General features: G+C 42.3%; 1 protein-coding gene across 3 annotated transcripts in view; it reads right to left on the bottom strand.

The window, feature by feature from the left end:
* LOC146817849 (amine sulfotransferase-like) overlaps nt 1-27229 on the bottom strand; it is a 148785-nt gene that overhangs the window by 24469 nt on the left and 97087 nt on the right. For all 3 annotated transcript variants that reach the window (XM_085611317.1, XM_085611316.1, XM_085611318.1), the window contains 2 exons: nt 24939-25033; nt 14371-14551 (listed from right to left, as the gene is read on the bottom strand). In XM_085611317.1, coding sequence (XP_085467443.1) covers nt 14371-14551; nt 24939-25033 — 276 coding nt within the window. The remainder of the gene's footprint in view (nt 1-14370; nt 14552-24938; nt 25034-27229) is intronic.

The following is a 27229-nucleotide window of genomic DNA, read 5'->3' as shown; positions in this document are numbered from 1 at the left end:
CTTTGAAGTGTAGTATCACGCAAAGCTTTTTTTTACTTTTTACAATTTTCATTTTAGAAAATTAAATTTAAAAAATAATAATAATTTAGATACTAAAATGGCGTAAGTAAAAGTGACTGAACCTCCAAATTAACCTAAACCGACGATGTGTCAAATGTTGTCTATGCAGTATTACAATATTGATTTTGATGTGGTTATTATTAACAGTTGTGATACCTGTCCTGATGGTAACTAATAATCAGAATGAAACAAATACTAGTGAAAGAGTGAGTGCAGTTACTAAGAAAACAAGTACTACAGATTTCGTTCAAATGGATAAAAGCATGTATTATCATGATAAATCAAATAGTGATTCATCATTAAATGTATTTACTAAATTCCTTTACCAATATGTTAACACAATGGATGTGAGTGACTGCTATGTTTGCATGAAACTGCCTACTTTTGTCTCGGAAGGTGTGACATATCACCATCTTCCATTAACTTATGGTGTGTCTTGTAGTGTTGTAACTAGTTTGTTTTATGTTACTGGTAAGCTACAATATAACTACATTAACATGGATTTAGTATTTTCAGAAATCCCTATTAGAAGAAATATGAATCCAGTACTTATTGGTAAAAATGCAGAGTTCATGGGAGAATTATTTCTAACAACAAATCCCATAGACATAACACATGCACATAGAAATAATCTAACATGCCTTTTGTGTGATGAAGAAAAAGATTTTTTAAATTTAGTAGAAGAAAGAAGGCAGGATTTCCAAAAGAAGGCGGTTGAGCAAAAGTCCCATATACCTCCATGGTCTGCTCTAGAAGGGGATTATAAGAAAGGCAAGACTCATGCTGCAATGTCCCTGGACTTGTCAAAATTGGGTAAATTCTGTCTACATAGATTAAAAACTGAATATAATAGTATTTTCATTGGTACTAGAGAATGTGAACATACCTTCCTAATAATGGGGGGATGGGGACTAAAAGGGGAAACTGATCCTGTATTCCCTGGAATTTATTATGTGTTCGGTAAAAATGCTTATTATAGGTTACCTGCACGACGGTATGGCAGTTGTTACATTGCCATTGTATTTCCGAAGGTTTACCACATCACTAAGAGCAATGAAATGTATGACATAAGGAAAGGACTTACAAGAAATAAAAGAGCAAGCTTTTCAGAAATAGTAGGTGATATATTTGGTGCACTGATGCCCTCAGTTGGAGTCATATTGAATCCACACAAGATACGTCAATTGTCCACTGTAGTTGACCATTTATCAACAGATACTGCTGGAGGATTCTTAATGATCAATACTGAAATGGTTGCGATCAGATCTATGGGTTTACAAAATAGACTTGCCCTTGATATCTGATTGGCAAAAGAAGGAGGAGTCTGTGGCATGTTGAAAGTTTAACACTGCTGCACATATATCCCGGACAAAAGTAAAGGTATTAAGGGATATATAAAGAATATTACAAAGATTCATAAAGATTTGACCCAACTGGAGGTTGACCGTGTAGGGGAAACATTTAGTAAAAGTCTTTCTAAAATAGGTAACTGGTTTTCCACTTTTGGAAGTAGTTTGTTAGGAAAAATATTAATCCCTGCGATTTCAATAGCAATAGTGATATTAATGATAGTAATGACCTATACATTTTGCAAGGGAAAATGAGAACTGGGTCAATCATTGAAATAAAGAATAGAAGGATGGGAAGAAAGAGAAACAGGCAGGAAATAGAGTTAGAGGAAATAAGAGATAATTTATATGGTAACATGAAAGAATTGAACATAAAAGAGAAAAATAAAAAATGTGTAGAAAACAACATAGGTACTAAGATTAAATGATAAAGTTGGCAATTGGTAATGATGGGTATTTTATGATGGCTCTAAAATTTCATCATAGGGGGAATGATGGAGCAAGGATTCGAGGAAAAGAAACTTGCTCGGATCAACCTCTCATTAACAGGTATTAATAATCAGAAATAGTAGACAAAAGAAAATTAACATGCACACGACATTCATATATGGGGAAAAGAGCTTTTTGCTTGCTTAAATAACAAAGAATAATTTGCTACATTACTGAAATCCCGCTTGAAACCGAAAATCGTTTTGTCCATATGCGAACCAGAACCGCGCAAATAACCATGTGACTAACCCATGTGAGAGGAAAACTCTCACGCATGCGCAAAGAGTTACTAACTGTAGGTCTCGAGGCACCCCGTGCCTGGCATATGCTTGCCTAAATTTAAAGAGAGCTGTCACTGCTAATTCTTTTGCTTAACAAAGAAGAAAAAACATGGGATAGAGTAGAAGTGGGTGGTGAACAGTGATAATAACATAATTGAGAGATTAACATCTGTTTATGATTCCTTCATTAAAAGTGTGCGTTTGGGCCTGATGTGCTAAGCCAAGGGAAACGATGGCGGTTGAAAGGTAACACGAGCTGAGTCTGCGCACTGAAATATTGAAGTGACCCTCTGACCGGATCATTGACAGGCTGCCAAGAGCCAAGAACAGATGCCTGGGAACTCTCTTCAACTATAGAACTACATATGAATGTTGTATCTAATCTTTTACTTTAGATGTATGTGAAAGGAAATGGCACTGAAAATTTGAATAAATTAAATGAGAAGGGGTTGTTGGACAAAAAGTTCATTTTGAAATCAAGAATGACAGCATGAGGTGATGACAAATCCCCTGCCCCTGCCCAATCACAATCCATGATCCACTGAGATTTGCAACTTTTGAGGGTGGGACATGCTAAAATAAAGACTATAACTAAAGTAACAAAATTGGAATAGGTGTGCGTCTTGGGAGAGATTTGGATTTGGTGGACGTCGATGCTGAGTGAGGTGTGAGTGAGAGCTTCAGCCGAAAAGAAAAGAACAGACTGGGAAGATTCGTTCCTGAAAGACAGCCTGATTAGATTGAAGATTGCAGAAGAATATCGAGGAGGGACAGAGTGTAAGAGAGGGATGCGTCGGGTTCTAGAGAAGTGTAGTAAGTATTATCCTATCTTGCTCCTGTCCTATAGTCTTTGTCACCTGATTCTTAAGTCAGGAGACCCCCACCAGTCCTTTGGCCAGAGGGTTGGGTTTCCCTGTTTCACCATTTGGTAAATATTACTCTAGCTTAAATTTGCATATCCTTTGCAAATGTATGATTTCTTATGTCTTTTGGCTCTTCATCTATCACTCCTAATGCAAGTATTTGTTGAATGAGTCCATAATAGAATGTATTTGATAAACTAATTTCTCTCCCATGAAAGTTGATGGAGTTTGCACTGTGAATCTGTACAAATGAGCGTTCATGTTGACTGAGTTACTAGATAAAATTCATTGAATCTTACCTGGAGTCTGTGATTATTTTATTAAAAATTATTAAGATAAGTTAATGAATTTGTTAGTATCACCATCAACTACTCGACTAATGGTCCATTGACCAAAGGAAGATTGTTGATCTGTGTAGGTTAGCTAGGCATTGGCTAATCCAGATCAAGGTGAAAATAAAACTTGACCCCTAGAGAAATAGCTGGGAAATTTTAATGTATATGGGCCCAGCTTGAGAAATTTGTTGATTGTAAAATGTTCATCCTGGCTTTTTGTTGGATCACAGTTACGTGACACAATATATCACAATAAGATACAGGAATGACACCAGGTCAGTAACATTCGGGGAAACAGGGAGGCAGACATGTTGAGACGCCTGGCACGTTCCATTTGCGAAGTGAGTATGATTTATGCAACAAAACAAAACGAGACCACCATACCACTAAACGATCTAGAGAAAATACTATACAAAAGGTATTATTCGTTTTTAGAGTGTGACTATAGGGACCATCCTTCCCTGTAGACCCCATGCTGTCTTAACACTATATAAACCATGTAGGTGATCTATGTCTTTCTGTTTGTTTTTCTTCTTCAGTTCACCCTCAAAGTTTTGTGAAGTGTTTGTCAGTGTAGATGTTTTACCAAACTTATCACTTAAATGTAATGTGTGTCATTTCACTATTATGTGGTATGCTTCTTACCGGACTATAATAGGTGCCACAATTTTGGAGAGAGCGTATCATAGACTGTCGACCACAATATCCTTTTACACTTATTCTTTCTTTCAGCAATGGCCATCCCGGAAAGACTCCATGAAGTATGGTCTGTATGTTAAGTGCATGCTTCATTAAAAAAATTAATTGAAAGCATAAAGATAGATAAAATCCTTCTGTCTCAGGGCAAAAATACCACTTTAGGTCCTGAAGAAAGCCAAATGACCCTTTACGGGCAAACAAATGACGAAACATGTCGACCTATAGATGTTAAGGACTATAGTATCCTGATTAACATCTCACTGCTTTTAATCTTGCCATAGGCCTCACTCATTAACATAGGATTTTAGGATCTATAGGCATTTTTAATACACCTAATTCCCTGCATATACATCCTAAGAGCTCTGCTTACAAACGCATAGAGCCTACCCAGTCACACTAGGTGATCTGGTTATGGGTGCAATGATGAAGCAAGCTACAAGTGGTAGCTATGGGTGTGGACCCCAAAACATATATATAAAAATGTTTATCCAAGAAATGTGACGTGAGCATTAATTTACCTGGGTGTAATCCAAACACTCACTTGCGATATTTATAACATCCACGCACACTACGATACATTAGGTGGTATAGAGGATAAATTGGGTGTACTCTCTCTTTGTTTGAGTTACAGTTGAAAGTTTGGGAAGTTGAGGCCCCAACCGTACATAAGCCTTCTCACTCCTCCTAGGTTTAAGACAAAGTATAAAAACTGGACTGGCAATCTTTAAAGAGTTCAAGGTAAAAAACATCAGGGAGAATCTTATTCCACTTAAGATGTCTCAGTTGTGCATGAGTTCACACATTGTCTCTATCAAGACAAATGGAAGTGCTCCTTTTAAATCCCCATTCAAAGGAAGCTGTCACAGGATTGTGGTCACTCTGTGGGTCCTACAATACTTCAAGGTTTTTTAGAAAATATACCAGGTAAGGTGAGGTTAAAACATTACCAATCACATTAAAACAGCCTCTGCCTTCAAAAGTAGGTACACGTGGATCAGACTCGGAATGAAAATTGTTAATTAAAAAAAGATTGAATTAACTTCTGATGGAATTCATCAATTCCACCTGTGGCGTGTGAATGTGGTGTATCAAATAAAACAGTCAGCAATACTATGTAATGACGAACAACCCCTCAGGCAAAGATGCAAAATAAAATCTCCAGATAAAATGACCAAAATGTTAGCACTATTACCTTTTGAAGACCTTACTAAAATATCTTTAAGTGAACATACACGTTAAGAAGGTCGTAGCTGACAAGGGGCATTATAAAAGTTCACAATAAGCAGACTTAGAACATTTGGAAATGTTAACACAACTGCAACCAAGTTCTGTGAACCATTTATTTATCTCCTCCTATTTACAAACCAAGGTTTAAGGCAATCAGGATAAGAAGGCCGCCTTTGTCCGTCCCAGATTTAGACCGAGTGGCAGGGACAGACAAGGAACTATAGCTGTCTATAAAAAAATTAGAGCCTACATCTCAGGTTTCTGGAAGACAAACCACTTTAAATTTATGTTACAAGGAATATGCTCTGGCTGGGAGACGACGTTGCATTACAATAAGGAGGCAGTCAGTCATTATTGACCAGAGTTCTCAAAGGAGTAAATATGTTAGAAATGATTACCTTGCCAACAGACCTGGTCAATATGGAATTTTCAGCACAGGAAGCATAAACATTATAACACCCTTGACTGCTAAGCAGCTGGGGTTCATAAAAATAGGCCAAAGGTAACACTAAGATGCCTGAAGAGGTCCCCTGCCATGATACTAAATCGGTTAACAGGAGGCCAACTGTTGAAAGATTATTTAAGTTCACCACAACATAATTGCCATCCAAGGGCCCAATTAGTCTGTTGGGCGGACTGCCACCGACGGAACGTCGGTAGAGGTCCATCCGACATCCAGAGTATCGGTCCGACAATTACAATGCCAGCAGTCTGAGTGATTTAGGCTAGGGGAAAGACCGCTGCCGCCAACAGGATCAAGGAGCATGTCTGGGAAGCTATTGGAGCCTAATCCCTACAACGAGGGTGGTGCCTGCAGAGACACTGCCGTAGGGATTAGGATGTCCCTTTCACCTTGCCTTTACATGGCTGTCCAACCACCATGTAGAGGCAGACAAAAAGGGACTTTGGAAGCCCCTGGCACGGCCCTACCCTCCGTGGGCCTCCTCTATGCCCCCCAAATATCTATGCACCATGTGTCAGGTACCACATGATGTCTGGCACATATTTGTAAACATCCCTTTTACAGTTGAGGCTTGTACTACAGCCCTTTTCAGAATTAAATCTTCGTGGAAGATTTTTCAGCACAGGATCACTGACATCATAGTGATGCATACAATATCCAAACACAAAAATATCGGAATAGAATATGAATAAGAAAAATATCTCCTTACTATACTTAACTAATAAAACCACAAATATCGAGAACACAAATATTGTTGATGAAAATATCGATTTTTCCCTATATTGAAACCACAAATATAAACAAAAATTTCATCACCTTTAAATAAAGCTATAGCACTTCTAAACTATTGATTCACACAATATCGACTACAGAAATATCACCAAAGTATTTACATTATCATTAATAGATATGACAAAATAACAATTTTTCCATCAAACAATTATTTAAAACAACTAATAAACTGTAAATACATATGTTTGACAAAACTGATAACAATATAACAAATCTTTTTTACAATGACTACATTAATGAAATAATCTGAATAACTGGACGTCGCTAGTACGTAGGTATAATCAGGAAGATGTTCCATAGGAAAAGCGTTTGTTATATTTTTGGTGTTATTTGACGAATCTTCAAGAAACTTTCCCAAAAAAGTGCACCAGTGATTCTTGATGTGCATGGACAGTTTTGGGGACCGCAGCCCAAACCGATGGACGGAACTACACCAAACTTGGCAGTTCTTGGTCCAGAAAGAGTGCTTATGGTTATTTGGCCTAAACCCATTCAGTAGTTTTAGAGTTACTGAAAGAAATCCAAATTTGTATATATATAGGGATGCGTATCATCTCAGGATATGACAGTCCCGTGCTCAGATGTGATTGCCTGCTAACGCTTCAACCAGGAAGTGTTCGCAGTCATTTTGGGACTCAGCTTCAGCTGAGTCCCACAAATAAACATTTAAAAAAAATTGGCAGGGTAGGAATAACCTGACCCCCTAAACTTCTGGGGGGGTCCCGCTGGAACCACACAAGGCAAAAAATGCATTATTTTTCAATTGATTGTCGGGAGTCTCGCTGGAATGGCAACTCCAAACATAAAAATTAAAAAGAAAATGCGGGCTCCCCCACTTCTCTACTGTTTAGCTCCTGGGTGAGCCAGGTCTCGGGGACATGTCATTAAAAAGAGGAGGGGAACGCATTGGCCCCCCGCCATGGCCTCTTTTGAGTCACAGTGACCACCACCTCCCCTGGGCTATATTTTAGCATTGGAGGGGGGCCTGACAGACCCCCCTCCTGGGGGCGGTTTAAGCCCCGGTGACCGCCACATCCTCAGGGGCTGAATTAAAAGTAACAGGGGCTGCGTGGGCCACCTGGGGACCACCACCTCCCTTCGGCCTAGAATATAATTAAACCTGGGAAGAAGGCTGTGTGCCCCCCTCCCAGGCCGCTCTCAGACCCAGGGACTACCACCTCACCGGGGCAGGACTGTGCTGAAGAAAGGGGGGCCGCAAAGTCCTCCCTCCTGGAACCGTACAAGGCGCTGTGGACCACCATCCACCAGGGCTGGCTCCTGCTATGTCCCCTGGTGCCCACCCCCGGGACATAGCAATTTGCTGTTATTTTTTACATCTCCTGCCAAGTCACAGCAAACAGTCTGCTTCCAGTAAGCAAAAGATGATAAATTCTCTCGCTTGCTGGAAGTGGAGCTTTCATCTGTTCCCCTGCCCCATGTCAATCAGGCAGGGAAACAGATGAAAGGATTCTTCTGACAGACAGGCAGCCATATGTTCAGCAGCCCCCTGTCTGTCAGAGCAATGCCGGCTCCTGCAGGAGGTGGGGAGCCTGCAGGGACTACAGTCCAATTGCAAACTTGGTACCCCGGGGGTACGCAGGTTACATGGCCGAGCCCTGGGGTATGGGATCGTCGGGGCTGAAATCATCCAGGACAGGGGACCACAAGGCCCTTCCCTCCCATATGAAAATGGTTGGGCCCCAAGAAAGGGGGACCCCAGGGCCAAAATAGGCCCTGAAGGGGGGCCGCATGTCCCATTTCCCCTATATTAAATAAAGAATTTAAAAGGCCGAGCCCTGGGGGATGGAGTCCCTGGGGCCAAAATAAGTCCAGGAGGGGGGGAATGGCTCCCTTTCTAATAATTAGGTAGGCTTCCCTGTCTAGTTTATTAATATGCATAAGTCTTCCCGCATTTTGTCAGGATGATGTACAGCTTACCAAGAGACCCCCTGGTGTTTTGCCAGAAAATTTGGTGCCACTTTCTTGATGCTGAAGTAGATGAATATATCACCACAAAACAAAGAAGCACTTACATCACATAGATAAGAGGAAGGACCCTGGTTTGGTAGAGATTTACTTCTTTGTAGTGTTGTCAGCACAGAATTCTGGAGAAAGACGCATGTGGAACAATCACATTGCCAAACACACACAAGGTCGCTGAAGACATTTCCTTATGGTCCATTACACAGCTATAATCTGGAATGCACACTGGAAATGTGCCCAATGCAGTAGTACTTACTAACTAACCAGTAAAAAGTACTTCAGTTAGGCAGACATTTTGTGCAAGACTGTAGACTCTTGTAGGATAAATGGGCAGGTGCAGATCCCTTGAGGCCGAGTCACTCACACAGCTACTGACAAGCACACAGATACTTAGACACCCACTCGCATACTCAGGCACTCACACACCCTTAGATAGACCCACTCACACACTCCCACACCCACTCACAGATACACTCAGATACTCATGCACCTACTCACAGACCAATACAGACACTCACAGACCCATTTAGACACTCATGCACCCACTCACAGACCCACTCAAACATGTAGACTCACTCACAACCCCACAGACCCATACAACCACTGACACAGCAACTCACAGACCCACTCAAAGACTCACAGACCTACTCAGAGACTAACATGCCCCCACACAGACCCAATCAGACACTCATGTACTTACTCACAGACTGACACACAGTCATGAAGGTACTCACAAACCCACTCATACACTCTCAAACCCATTCAGACAATTGTCAGACAATCATGTACCAACTGACACCAAGTCAGACACCCATGCACGCACTCACAAACCCACTCCAACACTCATGCACCCACTCACACAGCCATTGAGACACTCATGCACTCAGTCACACACCCACTGAGACACTCATGCACTCACTCACTCTCAAAGGTTAAAAGTTACAGTTAGGAAATAAAATGTAAAATACCTTAGAAATTCACTTAAAAACCCAAAGGTTATAGGGACAATGTAGTTAGGCTCAGATTTCGCTCACACAAAACCGCTGAAATTCAACAGTTATAGTTACCTGCACTAACTATAACTTATACCCCTGCGATGCACTGCTTATAGCCTCACACATTTACATCACTCATGACATGCTCAGTGACCTTAATGATTACATTATTGATGACATCTAAAATTACATCACTGATGACATCACTGATGGCATCAACAGCACAACTCACATACCCACTCACACCCCTATACACCCTCTCATACACCCACTCAAACACCCACACATCCACTCACATACCCATACAAATACTCACACAGCCAGACATTCTTCCATAGAGTGAGTCAAACACCAGCTCACTCACTCAAACAGCCACTCACATAACCATTCATTCACCCAAATAGCCACTCATACAACCAGTTACTCACCCATACACTCATTCACGCAGCCACACACTAACCCAAACAGATACTCACACACAGATGTATTCACCTATAAAGCCACTGGCACACCTTCTCACTCATCAATACAGTCTCTCAACACAGCCACTTACTCAACCATACAAGCATGCATACACTCACTCACACACCTACACAACCACTTCCATACCCATTCACACATCCATGCACATACTCCAATATCCGCTCACTCACCCATACAGCCATTCACACAGATGCTCACTCCCCAATACAGCCACTCACACACCAACTCACTTAAACAACCACTCAAACAGCCTCTCTTTTACCCTTACATCCACTTACATACCCTGTCACTCCCTCATACACCTATTCAGACACCGACTGACTCATCCAGTCATTCACACACCCACTCATATATCCATACAGCCATTCACTCACCCATACAGCCACTGACACACCCACTCATACACCCATACAGGCACTCACACAGCCACTCAATCACCCACATAGCTACTCACAAACCCATACAGCCACTGACACACCCACTCACACATCCTTACAGCCTCTTGCACACCCACACACACACACACACACACAAAACCATTCACACACACCCATACAACCACTCGGACACCCACTCACACACCCATACAACCACTCACACAACCATTCAGACACCCACAGAACTAGTCAGAAACCCACTCACTAACCCATACAGCCACTCATGCACCCACTCACACACCCATACACCCACTCAGACCCCTACTCACACACTGATACAGTCACAGAACTGCTCAGATCACATATGTTAGAAATAGTATCACTCATAAGTAGTAAACTAATCTAACCTTTGTAGTTGGTTAGTACATATGTTTAACACTCATAAACTGTTAGAAAATACACCCGCTGGGTGATGTCATGAGTGATGTTATTTGAGAAGTCATCAGTGATGTAATCAGTAAAGTCAATGAGCATGTCATGAGTGATGTAATCTCTGAGGTCATAAGCGGTGCATTGCGGGGGCATAAGTTAAAGTTAGCCAAAGGTTACATGGACAGTGCGGTTAGGCTCAGATTTCACCCGTACAAAACCAGTGAAATTCAACAGTTTTAAATACCTGAGCTAACTATAACTTATGCCCACCACAATGCACTGCTTATGAACTCACATATAACATCACTCATGATGTGGTCAGTAACATCACTGATGACACCATCTACACATCCACTCACACACCCACTTATACCACATGCAACTTCACAGAAACCCACACACACAATGACTCACATAGACATTCACAGACCCATACAACCACTCACACATCAACTCACTCATCCATACAGCCACTCACACAGCCAGTCACTCACCCAAACAGTTACCCACCCATCCATTCACTCACCCATACAGACACTTACACTCCGAGTCACTCACCTCCTATACAGCTACAAACAGAGCTACTCACTTACCCATACAGCCACTCACGCCTATTCATAAATATACAACAAAAATACATTTCTATGTCAATAATAATACATATATATTGTATTATCATAGGCATTATGAACTCTGTCCATTCATGAACACCCAGGGACCCCTGTCCCCACCATATGTTCAACCTCGGAAGCAGGACAATCAGTAATAATCTCACATCCATCTTCAACACATCCATCACCTTGGCCACCTTTCCAATTGAGTGGAAACAGGCTGATATCAAATCCCTCCTCAAGAAACTGTCTGCTGACCCCAACAAGCTCAAGTAATACTGGCCCATCTCTTTGCTTCCCTTACCATCCAAAGTCCTGGATAAGGCCATCAACTGCCAACTCACAGAATACATTCAATCCTACGACCTTCTGGACACTTCCCAATCTGGATTCTGCACCAATCACCACACCAAAACTGTCCTGATCGTGGCCACTGACATCAGAACCCTCCTAGAGTGGGTGAATGAGCTGCCCTGATACTCTTCAACCCTTCAGTTGCCTTAGACACTGTCACACCACACCCTGATCAAGAGGCTTAATCAGATCAGAATCCAAGGGGACGCTCTCAAATGGATCACATCCTTGCACAAAAGAAGAACACCAAGAATCCGCCTTCCTCTATTAACCTTGTGTCCATCAAGGTTCGTCCCTTGCCCCACTCTATTTAATGCATACCTGTCTCCCCCGGCCAACATCCTCAGAAACCACGGACTAAACATCATTGCTTATGCAAATCCAGCGCATCCTCTCTCTCTCCGAAGACCCATCCAGCACTAAGGCCAACATCCCCCTGTGCATGACCAGCGTCTCTGACTGGATGCAAAAAAACTGCCTCAACCTCAAAACTGACAAGACGGAAGTGCTGATATTTGGGAAAAACACCTCCCCGCGAAACGACTCCTGGTGGTCTGTTGAGCTGGGACACTCCCCTACCCCCACGGACCATGTCCAGAATCACAGCATATTGGACAGCAAACTCATCATGAAGAGCCAAATGAACGCCATCTCCACTTGCTTTCTGAAAGATCTTCAAATGGCTCCAATCCCCCCCCAGACACACCGTCACTCAAGTCTCTTCACTAGCGCTTGGACTACTGCAATGCACTCTATGTAGGAATCATCACTCGCCTCCTTAAAAGACTGCAGACCATTAAGATCACAGCAGCCAACAACTTCCCCAGATGAACCCACATCACCCCTCACCTGAAGACACTCCACTGGATCCCCGTTCAGAAGAGATGTCAATTCAAGATACTGACCTATTCCTACAGAGCCCTATATAATTTAGAATAAGCATACCACCACCTGATCTTCCACCAACCCTCCAGAATCCTGCCCTCCATCTCCCTCTCCTTTGCTCACACCCCCACATCCGTCTAAGCAACAGTGTAGGTTGCTCCTTCTTCACAAAGTCCTGGAACAGCCTCTGCTCCATCTCAGGACCTCACTCTCTCTTCAGGAATTCAGAAGGGCAATCATGACCTGGATATTCAACTGATTCCACACTTATAGCTTGGCCCTAGTGCCTGGATACCCTCGCAGGTGATCAGCTACACTTTATAAATCCTGATTGAAATCTGGAGAAACGCAAGGGAGCGCAAGTCGCTGCCTTGCGTTACTCTGTGTTGGTAAGGCATTCCATGGGTGGAGCATGGGTGTCCCCACACATCCACTTATGATTTCTAGTGCATTCCCAGATTTACTAAGATGAGTAAACCTGGAAACGCATGGGGGGAGGAAGCACTCTATCTATTATTCCAGTACAGTTCACCCCATTGCATTGTGGTAAATGCAGTATGCTTACTTCAAGTTGCTGTAGTTTTTCACCAAAGTTGCTGCAAGTAGTACTGTTATCTCCAGACACGTGTTTCTGAGTTTATCCCTTCATCAGCAGAAAGCAAAAGTAGTAAAGAGCAGAAAAAAGTAATGCGGGGTTGCTGAAATGCTGCCCAAGTCTTCACAGGTCACAGTACCACTCCACAGGTACATCCCAGTTGAGCTCCACAACTATTTGGCTTAGGGAAGCCTTTCAAACACAAGGGAGGACGGAGCACACTGCCTCTGATCCCTGCACAATTCACCCCTTTGGATTCTGGTAAAGGCAGTACGCTTACTTTAAAGTTGCTGTCATTTTTCACCAAAGTTGGTTCAGGAAGTGCTGTTATCTCTAGGCAAGTGTTTCTGGGTGTTCCTCCTTCTTATTTCCTCTCTCTACTTGTGCTGCATTCTGCAGCATACATAGAAAGAGAAATATGCCTCTGAGGATTGTTCTTGTTTAGGAAGGTGTTCCATCCTACACAAGAACAATCTTTCTGTAACACAGGCACTGTGATGCAAGGGTGCCTGTATTGGTGCTTGGCAGCACATAGTGCACCGATTAAGAGAGAGAGCAGGAATGTGCCATAGTAAATATGGCGCATTACTGCTCTCTCCATTTGAAGCAGCGCAGCAAGTTGTCTTGCTGTGTTGCGTTCTGTGAAATCTTAGTAAATCTGGGTGAAGATTTTAAAAAGAAAGTGCTACTGCTCTACTCTCATTGGAAGAAGAGATATTTTAATGAGCAATACTACCAGGAGTGAAAAGGATCTCTCTGTAAGCCAAAGGACCAGCTCAATGCCAACTCAACTGTGGCATTATGTCAGGAAAACTCTAGAAGACCCTTGGGTATCAGAAGCCTACTGATATAATCCAGACCAAAGCATCTCTGTAGCCTCTACCTCACAAGACAGTTGAGGAAATGTCAGACACTCCTCCATTGGCCCTGCCATTTAAACACCCACCATTCGGGTTTCCGGCCAACATATTGAGCACTCACCATACAGGAGAAAAGAGAAGTGTCTGAAAAAGTTCGCCGAGCCATTTGACTTTGTCAGAGCCTGTATCACCCTTTAGTTTAGTCAGTTACACTCTAAGCAATCACTTTAATATTACCTTTCCGAAGAAAACTCCCTTTCTGTTTGTCCACAATACTGTTTGGCATGAATTCATAGTTTGCTTGTGGGTCGCTTTTCATGTACTTAAATGCGGCCTGCTCCACTACAATATCCACTTCACGGTCAGTCAAATGTTTCCCAACATGCTGACATATCTTCAGCACAACAGAACGAAGATCCTGAAAGACATTAAGCACATTTTGGACCTGTGTTTTGAACCTGCCGTTCAGTTGAAGAGAAAGCAGCTATTTCAATGATTTAAAAATAATGAAAGCAGAATTAAACTTATCTGAGCTTTGGCTGTGAACCTGCTCACATGTACAACCTTTAAAAATATATTTGCATTTGTAAATAAGTTATTAGGGGCCCCATGCATCAACTGAAAAACCGGTCGCAAACGGGCAAATTCGCAGAATCTGCCCCTTTGCAACCTGTATTTTGGGATTTGGGATGCATCATCCCAAATGCAAAAATCACAATTTAAGTAATCACTAAAATAGTTATTACGTAAATTGCGATTGCATGTAGGGAATCGCAAATTGCGATTCCCTAAATGCAATGCATGATGCAATCGCAAATAGTGATTTCGCTCTTAGGGGTCACAAATGACCATCAATTTGAACTTGATGGTAATTTGCAAAAACTTTGAAAAATGCACTAAAGTTCATTTTTCAAAGTTCCATGTTACACACACACATGCCTTTGGGGCATGTATGTGCACAACATCTGTGCACATGCATATTTCAGGGGTGCAACAGGGTGTCCTTTTGGCACCCTTGCACCCTTGAAATTGCATGCTCAATTTGAGAGTACCTATTGGGTACTCCGAAATTGCGCATGCAATTCCCATTCATTCCTATGGGCCTGTAGGCCCATAGGGATGAATGGGAAGCCATTACTTAATTGTGACTCGCAATTTGCGAGTCACAATTAAGGAATGTGTAGGAATAGCTATTTGTTTAGAGATTTCTACATGCATAGGCTTTTGCGATTCCTTAATAATCGCAATTAAGGAATCGCAAAAGCCTACATTGATGCATGTGGACCTAGGTATCCAGAAGATAATTGTACATTGATATAATATAATAATATATACATTTAAAGAATGTATAACACACATGCTAAGAACCAAAGCCTTCTTATGGATGCAGTAAAGCTGTAGCAAGATGAAATAGTTTGAGGACATGGGGGGTGGACTCAAGCATCAGTTGTGGCTATGGAGAGTGTTCATCACAGCAGGGTTAAGAAAGCCTTGCTTCATGGAAAAGGCAGTTGTTCCAGAATTTTCTGGGCATGACATGCTCACCTTTGACGCTGATGTTCTTGAGGGAGGAGAAGTTGTGGCTCTGGTTGTGAAAGGTGCACCATAGTATTGTAGCTTATACAGTTCATCTATTTAGAATATCCAGATTCCCACATAAAAAGTATTAGCTTCGCCCATCATGAATGCTTTGGTGGGGAAAATGACTGCTGTTGAGAGGTCTGAGGCAATGTAGGAAAGTATTTTTCCGACACCCCCAGTTGTAATATCTACAACCATAGTGCATTCGCCACCCTACACACAAACGTCTTTGAATCCCCTTAGTAAGTACTTGCAGGGAGAGATTTAACCCATTGCAAGAAATGCTAGACCAAACCTTACATGTTTTAACAAGAAAAGCAATTGAGCTAAAAGTACATTACTTCTCACGTTTAAAATCAAAGATCATATCCTGATTGGAAAGGTTAGGAAAACTTACAAACACCCACAAGCAGTGGCCCGGAGAGAATGGAAAGAACACAATCAGCAGGACCTAATATTAGCAGCAAAAATCAAAGATATAATCAAACCGTTCTGGCACACAGTGACTAATGGCAACTGTAGCAGTCTGAGTACCACAGATTCAACCTGAGGTGGTGCAACCATTTTACAAAGTTGGAAGAACACACCAAGGAAAACATTAGTGGGAAATTCTGATTGGAAATGAGCTCCCGCCTCAAAATGTGGAACCCCTGAACCCCTTGGAGTAGAGTTCAAGGAGACATTGCGTGCCATGAAAATCATTGTCTCAGACGAATCACACGGCCCTGATGGGTCACCTGGGGACGTCTTTCTAAATAGTCCAAACGTGTTGGCAATTTACATTAACTATCTAACAAATACATAATAGGAGGCGCTGCCAGAACAAGCAAGGAGGAGGGGAAAACCCAAGTAACTACAGACCTATTAGTCTAATTGACAACCTGCAGATTACATAAAACTATGCTTGGGTGCAATGGGGGAACCAGGGCTAATTGACTGAACCTATCCCTGCTAATAAAGGTGTGCAATAGGATGTAATCGCGTATCTTGACACATACATTAATGACTTTCCAATGATTGCAAGCCATAGAGTCCCTGCGTCACTCTTTTTGGGGGACACAATATGGATCTCGACAACTCCGAGAGGCTACCAGACACTAGTGCATGTGTTTGTTGGGTTCTACCTTGAGCGCGGATTGGAGATAAATGCCTCCAAAACAAAATACTTGATTATTAATCTGTACAAATCTTGAGGGGGGACAATAAAGATGGGCGAAACCAATCTCTAAAAGGTATCTGATTTTGAATATTTGGGGGTAAAACTAACGGCAAACATGCCTTTGGCTATGCAATTAGTATGAGCAGTTTAAAAGTCAATTGAAACATCTCTGGAATTGCATACACAGGGAGATACTAGGCTCCTCCCAAGACATGCGCAGAGGGAGGGGTAGGAAAGGGAGGGGTGTTAGTTGCATCATAGTAGTTTGATATACAAGATGCACCACAAAAACTATTTATCTAGAACTGCCTGGATAGCTAGCCGCAAGTGTAAAGCTATGTTGTGGTTAAGAATATACACCCCGGAATAGATGGACACCTTTTTATATTCTACGTAACCTACACCGGACTGCTTTATCGACAGGAGGTTTGAAGATCCATCAATATTATTGATTGATTGTATGAGAATACATTTGCAACCTGCTTTCTCTTTATAATCAATAAAATCTGTTTAAAAAAAAACATCTCCAAAAGATTTATAATGTTCAAATCATCGATAAGTAGATTATTCACTCTAGCACTCCACATATACAACGTAAAAGCCATAGGAGGTGCACTTGCTGCACTTTACAGGGCAGAACTGTGGGGATATCCACAGGTAAATGGCCTCATATTGACAGAAAACAAATTTCTGTGATCTTTGGTTCATTTGCACCAGATTAGCCAGTTGCTACCACTGGATATGGGGAAAAAAATCTATCTCTTTAAAGGCAAATATTAGACCTCTTTTTTATGGGGGCTAAGGTACACTCAGGAACTAGCAGGATATTATCTTGCCAATGAAGAGATCACTTCCCTACACAGGCAACATTATATTCCGTGGATCAATAATGTGCGCTGAATGAGGGCATTGCTCAATTTGGAAGAACAATTGAAAGATACGTCAACCTACCCGCTGGTATCAAAAGTGTATATAAAAGAAACAAATAGAAAATACGTGATGGAAAAACAAATTACAAATTCCAGGCTTGGGCTCCTAACTACAGTTTTCCTGGACTTCAAATGCGGGTGCTCTTTTGACCACTTTATTGGTTTCATCACACTTCCTACTGCCAGGCAGCTACATGTCAAATTTGGATAAGGCATTCCAGCCACTAATAATTTTTGTTCTAAATAGCAAAATTCCAACTTCCCGCGCAGTACTTGCCTAGCTTGTAACCTGAAAGAGGAATTCCCAGAATGAAGTGGAGAATCCCCATTTGTCGATCACTAGGGACTACTCAGTATGCAGTTGCCCTAAGGCTATTGAGAACAGATAACAGAGAAGCAATTGTATGTAGCCTAGTTAAGTTCCTCCATTGTATTTTGTGTAGGAGAATGAAGCTTACAGATAAGATGGATACATATGAGTTATAATTATATGCATTCTTTAGACATGTCTTTTATGCCTGCTGTTATTAGAACGTGAATTGTTTTACCTTCATATGAATTATTTTAGGGATTTCACACATTAGTTCTGTAATTGATAAACTCAAATTGAATCTTGCAATTTATTCAGCTTTTTATGTAATTATGAATTTTCTTACTAATTTCAATTGACTAATCTACTGAACTAAAGACTTAATGAATGAATGACCGTAATATATTCTCTTACACATTGCACATATTTAGGTGGGCATGCTCAGGTCTTCATCCAGGTTGGTTTTAGAATATTATTCCAGACTGACTAAAGAGTTGAAAAAGTAGCTGGGCAGTAATCAGGTGTGGTGGTGCAGGTGCTAGTTCAAAAGATCATCTATTTATGACCCACTCACTTCCAGTCTGCTGTTGGTCAGCCAGTTGTTGAGAAGGCTCTTGGCAATGCTAAAACAACTATACTTGGGCATTTGACCCTCAGGATGATTTTGATAGCATCATCTGTTCCCTTACAAAGCATATAAGATAAGCAGTAGCTTGAAGATGATGACAAGCATTGAGGAGAGCACTACTTGGGTTCCATCCCAAGTAATATGCATCTGTTTGAGAATAGAAGGGCACAGTATAACCATTGGGGGTTTGTGTGTGTGAACGTCTGTGTGTGTGTGTAAGCAATAACATGGATAATCTGTTACTTCTAGGTCTTGAGAATCACTTTGGACAAGGTAGTTGGTAACTTCTGCCTTCCCCTAATGTTCCCTACCCTAAGATACCAGTTAAAGTATACTTGTATGCTTGTCTGGCCTCCTGCTATGCTCACAATGGGTGGCTACAGAGTCCAACTGTGAACATGCTATCTCATAATTTAACCCTAAAATTTAAGGGGCTGCACTTTAAGTTTAGGACTTTAGGCTATAGTGGTGGAGCTGCATTGAGAGGGCCTTGGGGGCTTCCCAGCAAGTGAAGAAGCATTGAATTTGCAATGCGCCCAGATGGTAAACTCCCTTTGAGAAGACTTGGTGGTAGCAAGATTTGAAATTAGCTCCTGATCAGCCATGTTTAGATAAGTAGATTATCCAGCCCACCACACCATACGTTATTGGGAGATCCTACCAGCCTCACCAAAGCAGTCTTTGGCAACAACTGCAGAAGTTTACGGGTGGTTCCAGAGTCTGAGCATTGCCCTATGCACCAGTCCTTGATGGGGCAAAGTGGGAAGGAGGCCCCTAGCAGGGTGGATATTGTGTGTCCCTGGACTGATATGGTACAGTAAAGTGAGAATCTCACTGTTATCAGACTAATGAAAAGGAAGGTGTGTCAACGGGATCCTAAACAAATTTAATGGTTGCTAAGGCACTGTAGGGACCTATAGAACCAGTAAAATAAAATCCAAGGAGAGCACAACACAAGGGTAGCACCCCCCTGAGAGTTGTCTCCACAGGGCTTGGAGACATGGCTTTGCTGTCTGTCCCCGGATGACCGCTGCTAGGGGAGCGCATGAGCACTAGATCTTTCCGCAGTGTACAGAGGGCTGAAGCAGGGCAGCACACAGTGTCACATTTGTCAGTTACAAAAATGGACAGTCATGGAACCCAGGATCCTCCATTGCAGAGCAACACCGACTGGCCAAAGGGTAGTCGACCAGGCTGGGTGCATCTTAGCTTCTTTGACAAATGAGATGAGATGAGAGCCGGGAATGCCCAACCTTTTACATTGATGTAACGGAAATTAATCCTGGGCCATAATCTCCGCTCTGTGGGAGGAGTTTAAAAAGTTTGTAAGTTCAGCAAAATCTCCGCCTACGCAGCAGAGTGAAGTTCACCAGTGAAGTGGGAGACTTACCTCCCTCACAAATGGGTGTCCTGCTGTCCTGCTCCTGCTGCTGGCCCAGGCTAAACTTCTGCTGATCCGGTTGAGTTACAGGAAGAACTGCAGTGCGCATGGCGTACTGCGTGAAAACATGCCTGACCCTGTCAAATCCCATGATAGGGTCAGGCATGCCTTCACGCAGTACGCCATGTGCACTGCAGTTCTTTCTGTAATACAACAGGAGCAGCAGAAGCCAAGTTCAGCCAGGCCCAGCAGCAGGAGCAGGACACCGATTTGGGAGGAAGGTAAGTCTCTTATTCTTCTTTAGTCTTTTGCTGGCCTTACTACTATGCGGGAGGGGGGCGGGGTGCCAGGGCTCTAGCGGAAAGGGGGGCTGGAGCTTTAGTGGGAGGCGGGCATGGGCCTGGGGCCCAGACTTTAGCAGGGGTGCGGGTGTGGGGCGGGGTTTGGGGGCACTCCACCAAGACCCACCTTCTTACAGCAGCCACTCAAAGAATGCAATCCAGATATTTTCCCACATAATTGCTCACCTTTGATAAAGCAGAAAGAGCATGGCTAGTGATTCTTTGCAATCAATCTTTCAAAAAGGAAGTATTGGCAGCATATGAAAACATTAGATGCAGGAAGTTAGGGATGATTGTTAATATAGGCTCACACAGTGAATCTTTTTGCCCCAAATATGCACCAAGAGGCTTTTACTGAGACCACCATTTCTACAGTGTGTCCAAGGGAAACTGTTGATTGGTGGGAACTTGAATGTTATGATGGACAATGCTGTAGACAGAACACCCCTACGCCACAACAAACGAAGATCAGAGTTAGCACATTTTATAGAATGGCTGAGTGAGCCTAGACCTCCAAGCAACCTCCTCTAGACACTCATTTTGGAGACTCAACGAGTATTTGTAGAGCGACCCCATCGATAGAACTGAATTGGAGTAGTAAATGGGGAGATTTGTAGAGGAGAATGATGCTCTACGGATATCCTCTGCCCCTTCACAAAGAATATATTTATAAAACTGGCGGTCAAATACAAGGGTAGATCCCTGGTTAAAAGACAAGACCTTGAATCTGCTCTTAAACAAGCAATAGAATTGCATAAGCAAGTTCCCTCACATAAAAACTAGAAAGTGGTTTGTACGGCAAGAACACAGTACCACCAGTAGCCAGCCTTTGAATGGGATAAGGAGAAATATGCCTGGAACAAGGAGGAATATGCCTTAGTCAGTACAAAGTGGCAATATTATTCATCAGTTGATAAAACAGGGAAATTCGTAGGTGCCTAGCTGCATGCTAAGGTCAACAGGTAGAGGCTCCACAAAGACACCAATACAGAGGGGGATATTGTTCGAGATCGCCGAGACATAGCAAATGCATTTTGTAACTTCTACCAAACTCTACACTCTAAAGAAGGAATGGACCATCTAGAGGTTACTCAATATCTAGATAAGCATCTATCATGTGTCCCTTCATGAAGACTGGTGCCAATTAACCCTGGGCGGACAACTACGCTACGCTCGCGTAGTTTGCGTAGTTTGTGCTACTTCACGCTACGCGAATTGCACGTAGCACAGTGCAAAAACTCGTAGCGTAGTTGGCATTTTTTGCTCATTTGCGGTCCTCAAAGTCAAGTTGGCGACCGCGAGCAAACAAAATGACATCCCGGCGAGACTTTTTCCTCGTTCGCGATCAGCAACATCAAGTTGCCGATCACGAGCGTGGAAAATAAACCTCCCGGCGAGATTCTCAACTAGGGGAGGTCAGGTTTCTCATTGCGAGTGGTCGCGTATGCTCACGACCCCTCGCGATGAGAAACTACCAGTCCGCGTTGAGAAAGCTGCCGCTTGAGTAGAAATCTACTCGAGCGGCAGAAAACGACAGCTCGCCCTGTGCAAGATGCCGTTTTCAATGATTGCACAGTGTGGACAAGCATCCGGCACTGTGCAATCATCGCGAACAGCGCACTACACAGTTCACGTAGTGCTACGCGTATCTCACATATTGCAAAGTACACTTTGCGTAGCAACGTGTAGCGGTACTACGCGAACTATGCCCAGGGTTAGTGCCAATCCCTAGATGAGCCCATCTCAAAAAAAGATGATATAGCGGCAATTGCCAAACTTAACATGGGAACATCACCAGGCCCAGATTGGTGCATGGCTCACTTTTACGAACTATCCTGAGCACAAGTGGCACCAACTCTCAAGAGACTTTATAGTAAGATTGATGTTTCAGGCTATCTCATACATCCACGATGTGTGAGGCAGCAGTGATAGTTTAACATAAACCAGGTAAGGACCCAACATCATATGTCATTTAGATCAATGTCTATCTTAGACATTGATCTAAAGCTCCTTAAGGCCTCCTAATACAGAGGATGGGCCACCACCTCTGTGTCATACTAGATACAGGCCAAGCTGGCTTTATTTCAGGGTATTAATACAGTCAAAATACGAAAAGAGATTTCTGCACATATCATAGAAAATGCACAAAAAAACTCCAAAACATCCTATGCCTGTCTCTTGATGCCCCAGAAAAGTCACTGAACAGGATTTATTGGATGTACATGATAGTAGTCCTGTAGAAACTAGACCTTAGTCCTCACTTACCATCCCATAGCTAGAATGAGGATGAATGGCACGGTCTTCACCCCCATCTCCATAGGACATGGCACAAGACACTGCTCCCTCTCTTGCCACTAGCTTCATCCTTACCCTCAAACCTTTTGCCAATGCAGTCAGAAAAAATGAGGCAATCAAGGACAAATTCATAGACAAAGACATTTTCAAGAACTACAATGTTTGCAGACAATATCATGCTCTCCTTTTCGGACCCTCTGCACTCAGACCTGCAGGTGCTCAAAGAATTAATAGATTGCAGACAGTCTCCAATTTTCAGATTTATCTCATAACAATAGAAGCACTCTTATGCCACACCAGAAGTCAGCATTAAACACTATTGTATCTATTAGGTGGGCCATAGATATACTAACCTACCTAGTGATCATACTTGCTTGGACCACCTCCCATGTAATAACCCTCAACTACACTCAATTGTTAAAGGATCTGTATCAGGACTTCCACAAATGGCATAATATATTTTTTTCTTGATTGGAGCATCTATCGATTGATAAAATGATAATTCTACCCCAGATTCTCCATCTATTCCAGACAATAATGTCACCAATCCCACAGTGATCATCAAGCAACTACCAACCTAGGTGAATACTTATAGTTTGCAAAATAAATTGCCCCAAATTGCCAGCAAAACACTGTACTGGTCAATAAAACAAGGAGGCCTAGCACTTCTACACATATTGTCATACTTTCAGGCTTCTCAGTTTAGATACATTATAGAATGGAAAAAGAAGAAAACAGCCAAAAAATGATGATTCGTGGACCAGCTTATCTTATTGAACCCCCTTTTACAGTTCCCAAGGCGTTGGAAGTCACAGTGAAGTTTGGGTCTATATTCCTTTCCTCTGCCACTAGAGTGACCCTAGCTGTATGGAATAAAGTGGGACATAGGATGGGTTTTACAACACTACCTTTGTGGTACACATCAATTGGACCGCACAATAGGGCATTTATATCCACTCTTTATCGGCATCTTATCCATTCCATACCCCACAATAAAATCCCAAGACAGAAAAGGTGGGAGGCAGAGCTCAGACAGGAGTCGACCCCCAAAGAATGGGAACATCTCTACAATAGAGCATGCACCTTTGCAACTGACGCACGCCTCAAAGAAACACAGTATAAAATACTGACATACTGGTATAAGACACCAAAGAGAATCGGGAAATTGAACACATATAGGGAAGACCACTGTTGGAGGGGCGGTCCCACAGTTAGCATAATACATCGGCTGTGGCACTGCCCTAACCTAGAGAAATACTGGGAGAATGGCATCAGAGATCTTAATAGGGCCTTTAATGTCTAAATTCTGAACAACACCAGGTGGTTCTATTGGGGCGACTCTACCCGTCCCACACGTCACCAATGTCCCTCTGAGGTAAACAATTGGCTGAAACTCTAGTTGCTGGGATATAGATTCCAGCTATCCAGTTGGGTGAAGAACACTACACCCGACCCTGTAGCTTGGCATAGAAAACTATGGGATATATTAGCCAAGGAAAAAAATATCCCTTATGGTGGGGAACACTCTTACACTTAGCTGGAGTCCCTCCATACATCTTCTTACACATGAGTATAGGGAAGTACTCTATCTTAAGTACTAGAGGGCCATTCATCGTATCCCAGAGGAAGTCTCTAGAATGCTACCAGCCCAGAGGACCTAGGCCCAATGGGACCTTGGTATCAATGTTCCCACACAACTTTGTAGGGAAGGGTAAGAAACTCTAAGAAACAGCCCCTTTATAATGTTGACCAACTATGAGGTGGGAGAGAGGGAAGAGTGGAAGGTTTTTGCATGGTGCATGCCTATCAATATACTCCTCGTCGGGCTCATGGCTGTAGATGATAGTATGTGCACATTCACGTATAAAAACTGTTAATACTCATTAGCATGGGGCCACACCCCATTGCAATGTGGGATTGCCCCTACAGTAACACAGTTGCCATATGTGAGCTCATGCCCTCTGTATTACAAAAGGGGTCGCACTAGGGTCTGCTGCCCCTTTTCTAATATTACAGTGCTCTGGTGCCGCTTTATATAAAATAACCCACATGTGTTGTAAGTCCATTGATACGTATCTAATTTGTCGTTTGCTCAGCATGACAGATGCCACAGTATGCAAAATGCAACATTTTAAAAAGCAGTATCAGGTATAATGTTAAATACAGCACAATAAGTCTTACCTTCACCATCTCCTCATATGTAATTAACAAGAAATTGAAATCCTCCTTGTGGGTGTACCAGCCTTGGATGTGATCAAACCAGCTTCCGCCAAACACTAAAGAACAGAAAACATACAAACATGAACATTCAGGGCCTGAGTCACAAACGACATTTTGTAGTACGCAAAGTTGTACTAAAAAAGTTCTCCTTACTGACTACAAAATATAATTCACAATCTTCAAGTGGAAATCTGCACCTCTCCTGTCTTTCCTTGGAGATATTCTTACACATGTATGTTTACTACTTAGCAGTATATGTGGGAGGAACCAGAGTGAGTGATTGGAAAATAGGGAATACTTGTCACTAAATGGAAGGGGTTTTAAGACGAGTAAGGAGGGGTTTACAGAGGGAGAAGGAGGGCTGCGAGGAGGGACAATCACCCACCTACAAAAGAATAAACCCAATACTTTTCACAAACTGGTATTTCAGAGCTAAAATTTACCACAAAGTATAGACTTTCATGTCTCCACCCCTTGAACAGGGAAGGGATGAGATGGAGCCAATCTTACAAGTGTACAGTTACTACTGGTAGCTTTTCAAATATAGTGCAGTTCTCCACATCCGGCCCAGAGATCTCCCTGTGGCAAGGTACAGGAAACAATTTAAAAATGTATTAAACTTAAATAAATTAGTAAAACAATTTTATGTAAATATTAATATAAATTGATGTAAAATATTTATTATAGAACGAAATAATTACTAATATAAGCACTATTGGCTGAATTTAAATTAAATACATAATTAATTAGAATATATACAATTACATTGAAATGATATTTGTAATAGATTAATTTAAACGAAAACCCAGCTAAAGTAAAATGTTTATACTTATTTATGATGTATTAGAACAGAAAGTATAGTAAAGAATTAATTTAACTTAATTTAATTATTTTAAAAATTACACTTACATTTATTTTATTTATTTTTAAATCAAAAATGGTTATTAAAATATGGTACACTAAAATATTATGTATTTTTAATGTTTGTGTAATTTTGTTACCATTAAATTAAATATATATGTATTTTTTTTAAATGTCACAATGCAATAATTTATTTTAACATTATTTACTATGAGATTCTATTTTATGCCCCTGCCCATGATTACTGTCAATGGGAAGGTGTTGCAGTACCATTGGTAGGTGAATCTGAGAAAGAGACGCCAATGAGAAATCACTGATCTGGCTACCGTGAGGATAGCTTGCCTTTGGCTATTCTGTAATAAGCAGCTGCGACATTGTTGCCTTTGATTTCCTTATTTGTGGCTTCACCACACTGGAGGTGCCTGGTTCCAACTTCTCTGTGTGTCGTCGCTCTTTAGCCATAACCCCTTTTAAGAGCCTGGCTATTTTTAGATGCAGGGTGTGTGTCACCCAATGGACATGTGCAGTCGACGGGTGCAGAGGGGCACTCAGCGGGTGCACACAGAGGGCACACCAAAGAAAATACTGTCCGTACCCAGTCGGCACCCGGGGGCAGGACTCTTGCAGTCAATGTGTGCAGCGGGCGCACTCAGCGGGTGCACACAGAGGGCACGCCAAAGAAAATATCGTCCGCACCCAGTCGGCACCAGGAGGCAATACTCTTGTAGTCAATGTGTGCAGCGTGCGCACTCAGCGGGCGCACACAGAGGACACACCAAAGAAAATACCGTGCGCACCCAGTCGGCACCAGGGGGCAGGACTCTTGCCATTTTAGATCAGTCCCTATCTCATATACCAGACAGGAATTGCAGGGTCTCTCCCCAACCCTGCCTGATGTCTGCTGTGACTCTTTGAATCTTGGAAACTTGGGCCTATGTTGTAAACACTGCGGTTTCTTGGTCCCAGCCCCAATGCCACTGTTCGGTGAAACAAGTCCTGCACCATGTCTTTGTTAATCTTTAAAAAGAAATGTCATAACTGTAAATCGCTGGTAAAGTACAGGCTCGAGATGCATGACTTTCTCAAGCAGCACATGCCGGAAGCAGGTCTTTCTGACTGAGACATGGCTAAATGAGGACTCCTCCCCGAACACATTGCAGGCTTTGCAATTGTTGGGCAGGACAGGCAGCTACAGAGAAGGGAGGGAATTGCCATTATCTTTAAACAAGATTTTCAATGCACCCTCTCTGAACTTTCTATTGAGGGTTGCAAAGCATCCTCCTTTCCACTGGTTCTTTCTAAAAATGCTGCTGTGTCAGGAGCTCTAAGTTACCAGCCCCCAAGCCCCCTAGCTAAATTTTCTATTTTACTAGCTGAAACGCTGTCTCATT

This window comes from Triturus cristatus, chromosome 6, assembly GCF_964204655.1.
Source record: "Triturus cristatus chromosome 6, aTriCri1.1, whole genome shotgun sequence".
Lineage (NCBI taxonomy): Eukaryota > Metazoa > Chordata > Amphibia > Caudata > Salamandridae > Triturus > Triturus cristatus.
Note: the sequence above shows the minus strand (reverse complement) of the source record. Positions and strands in the feature narration are given on the sequence as shown.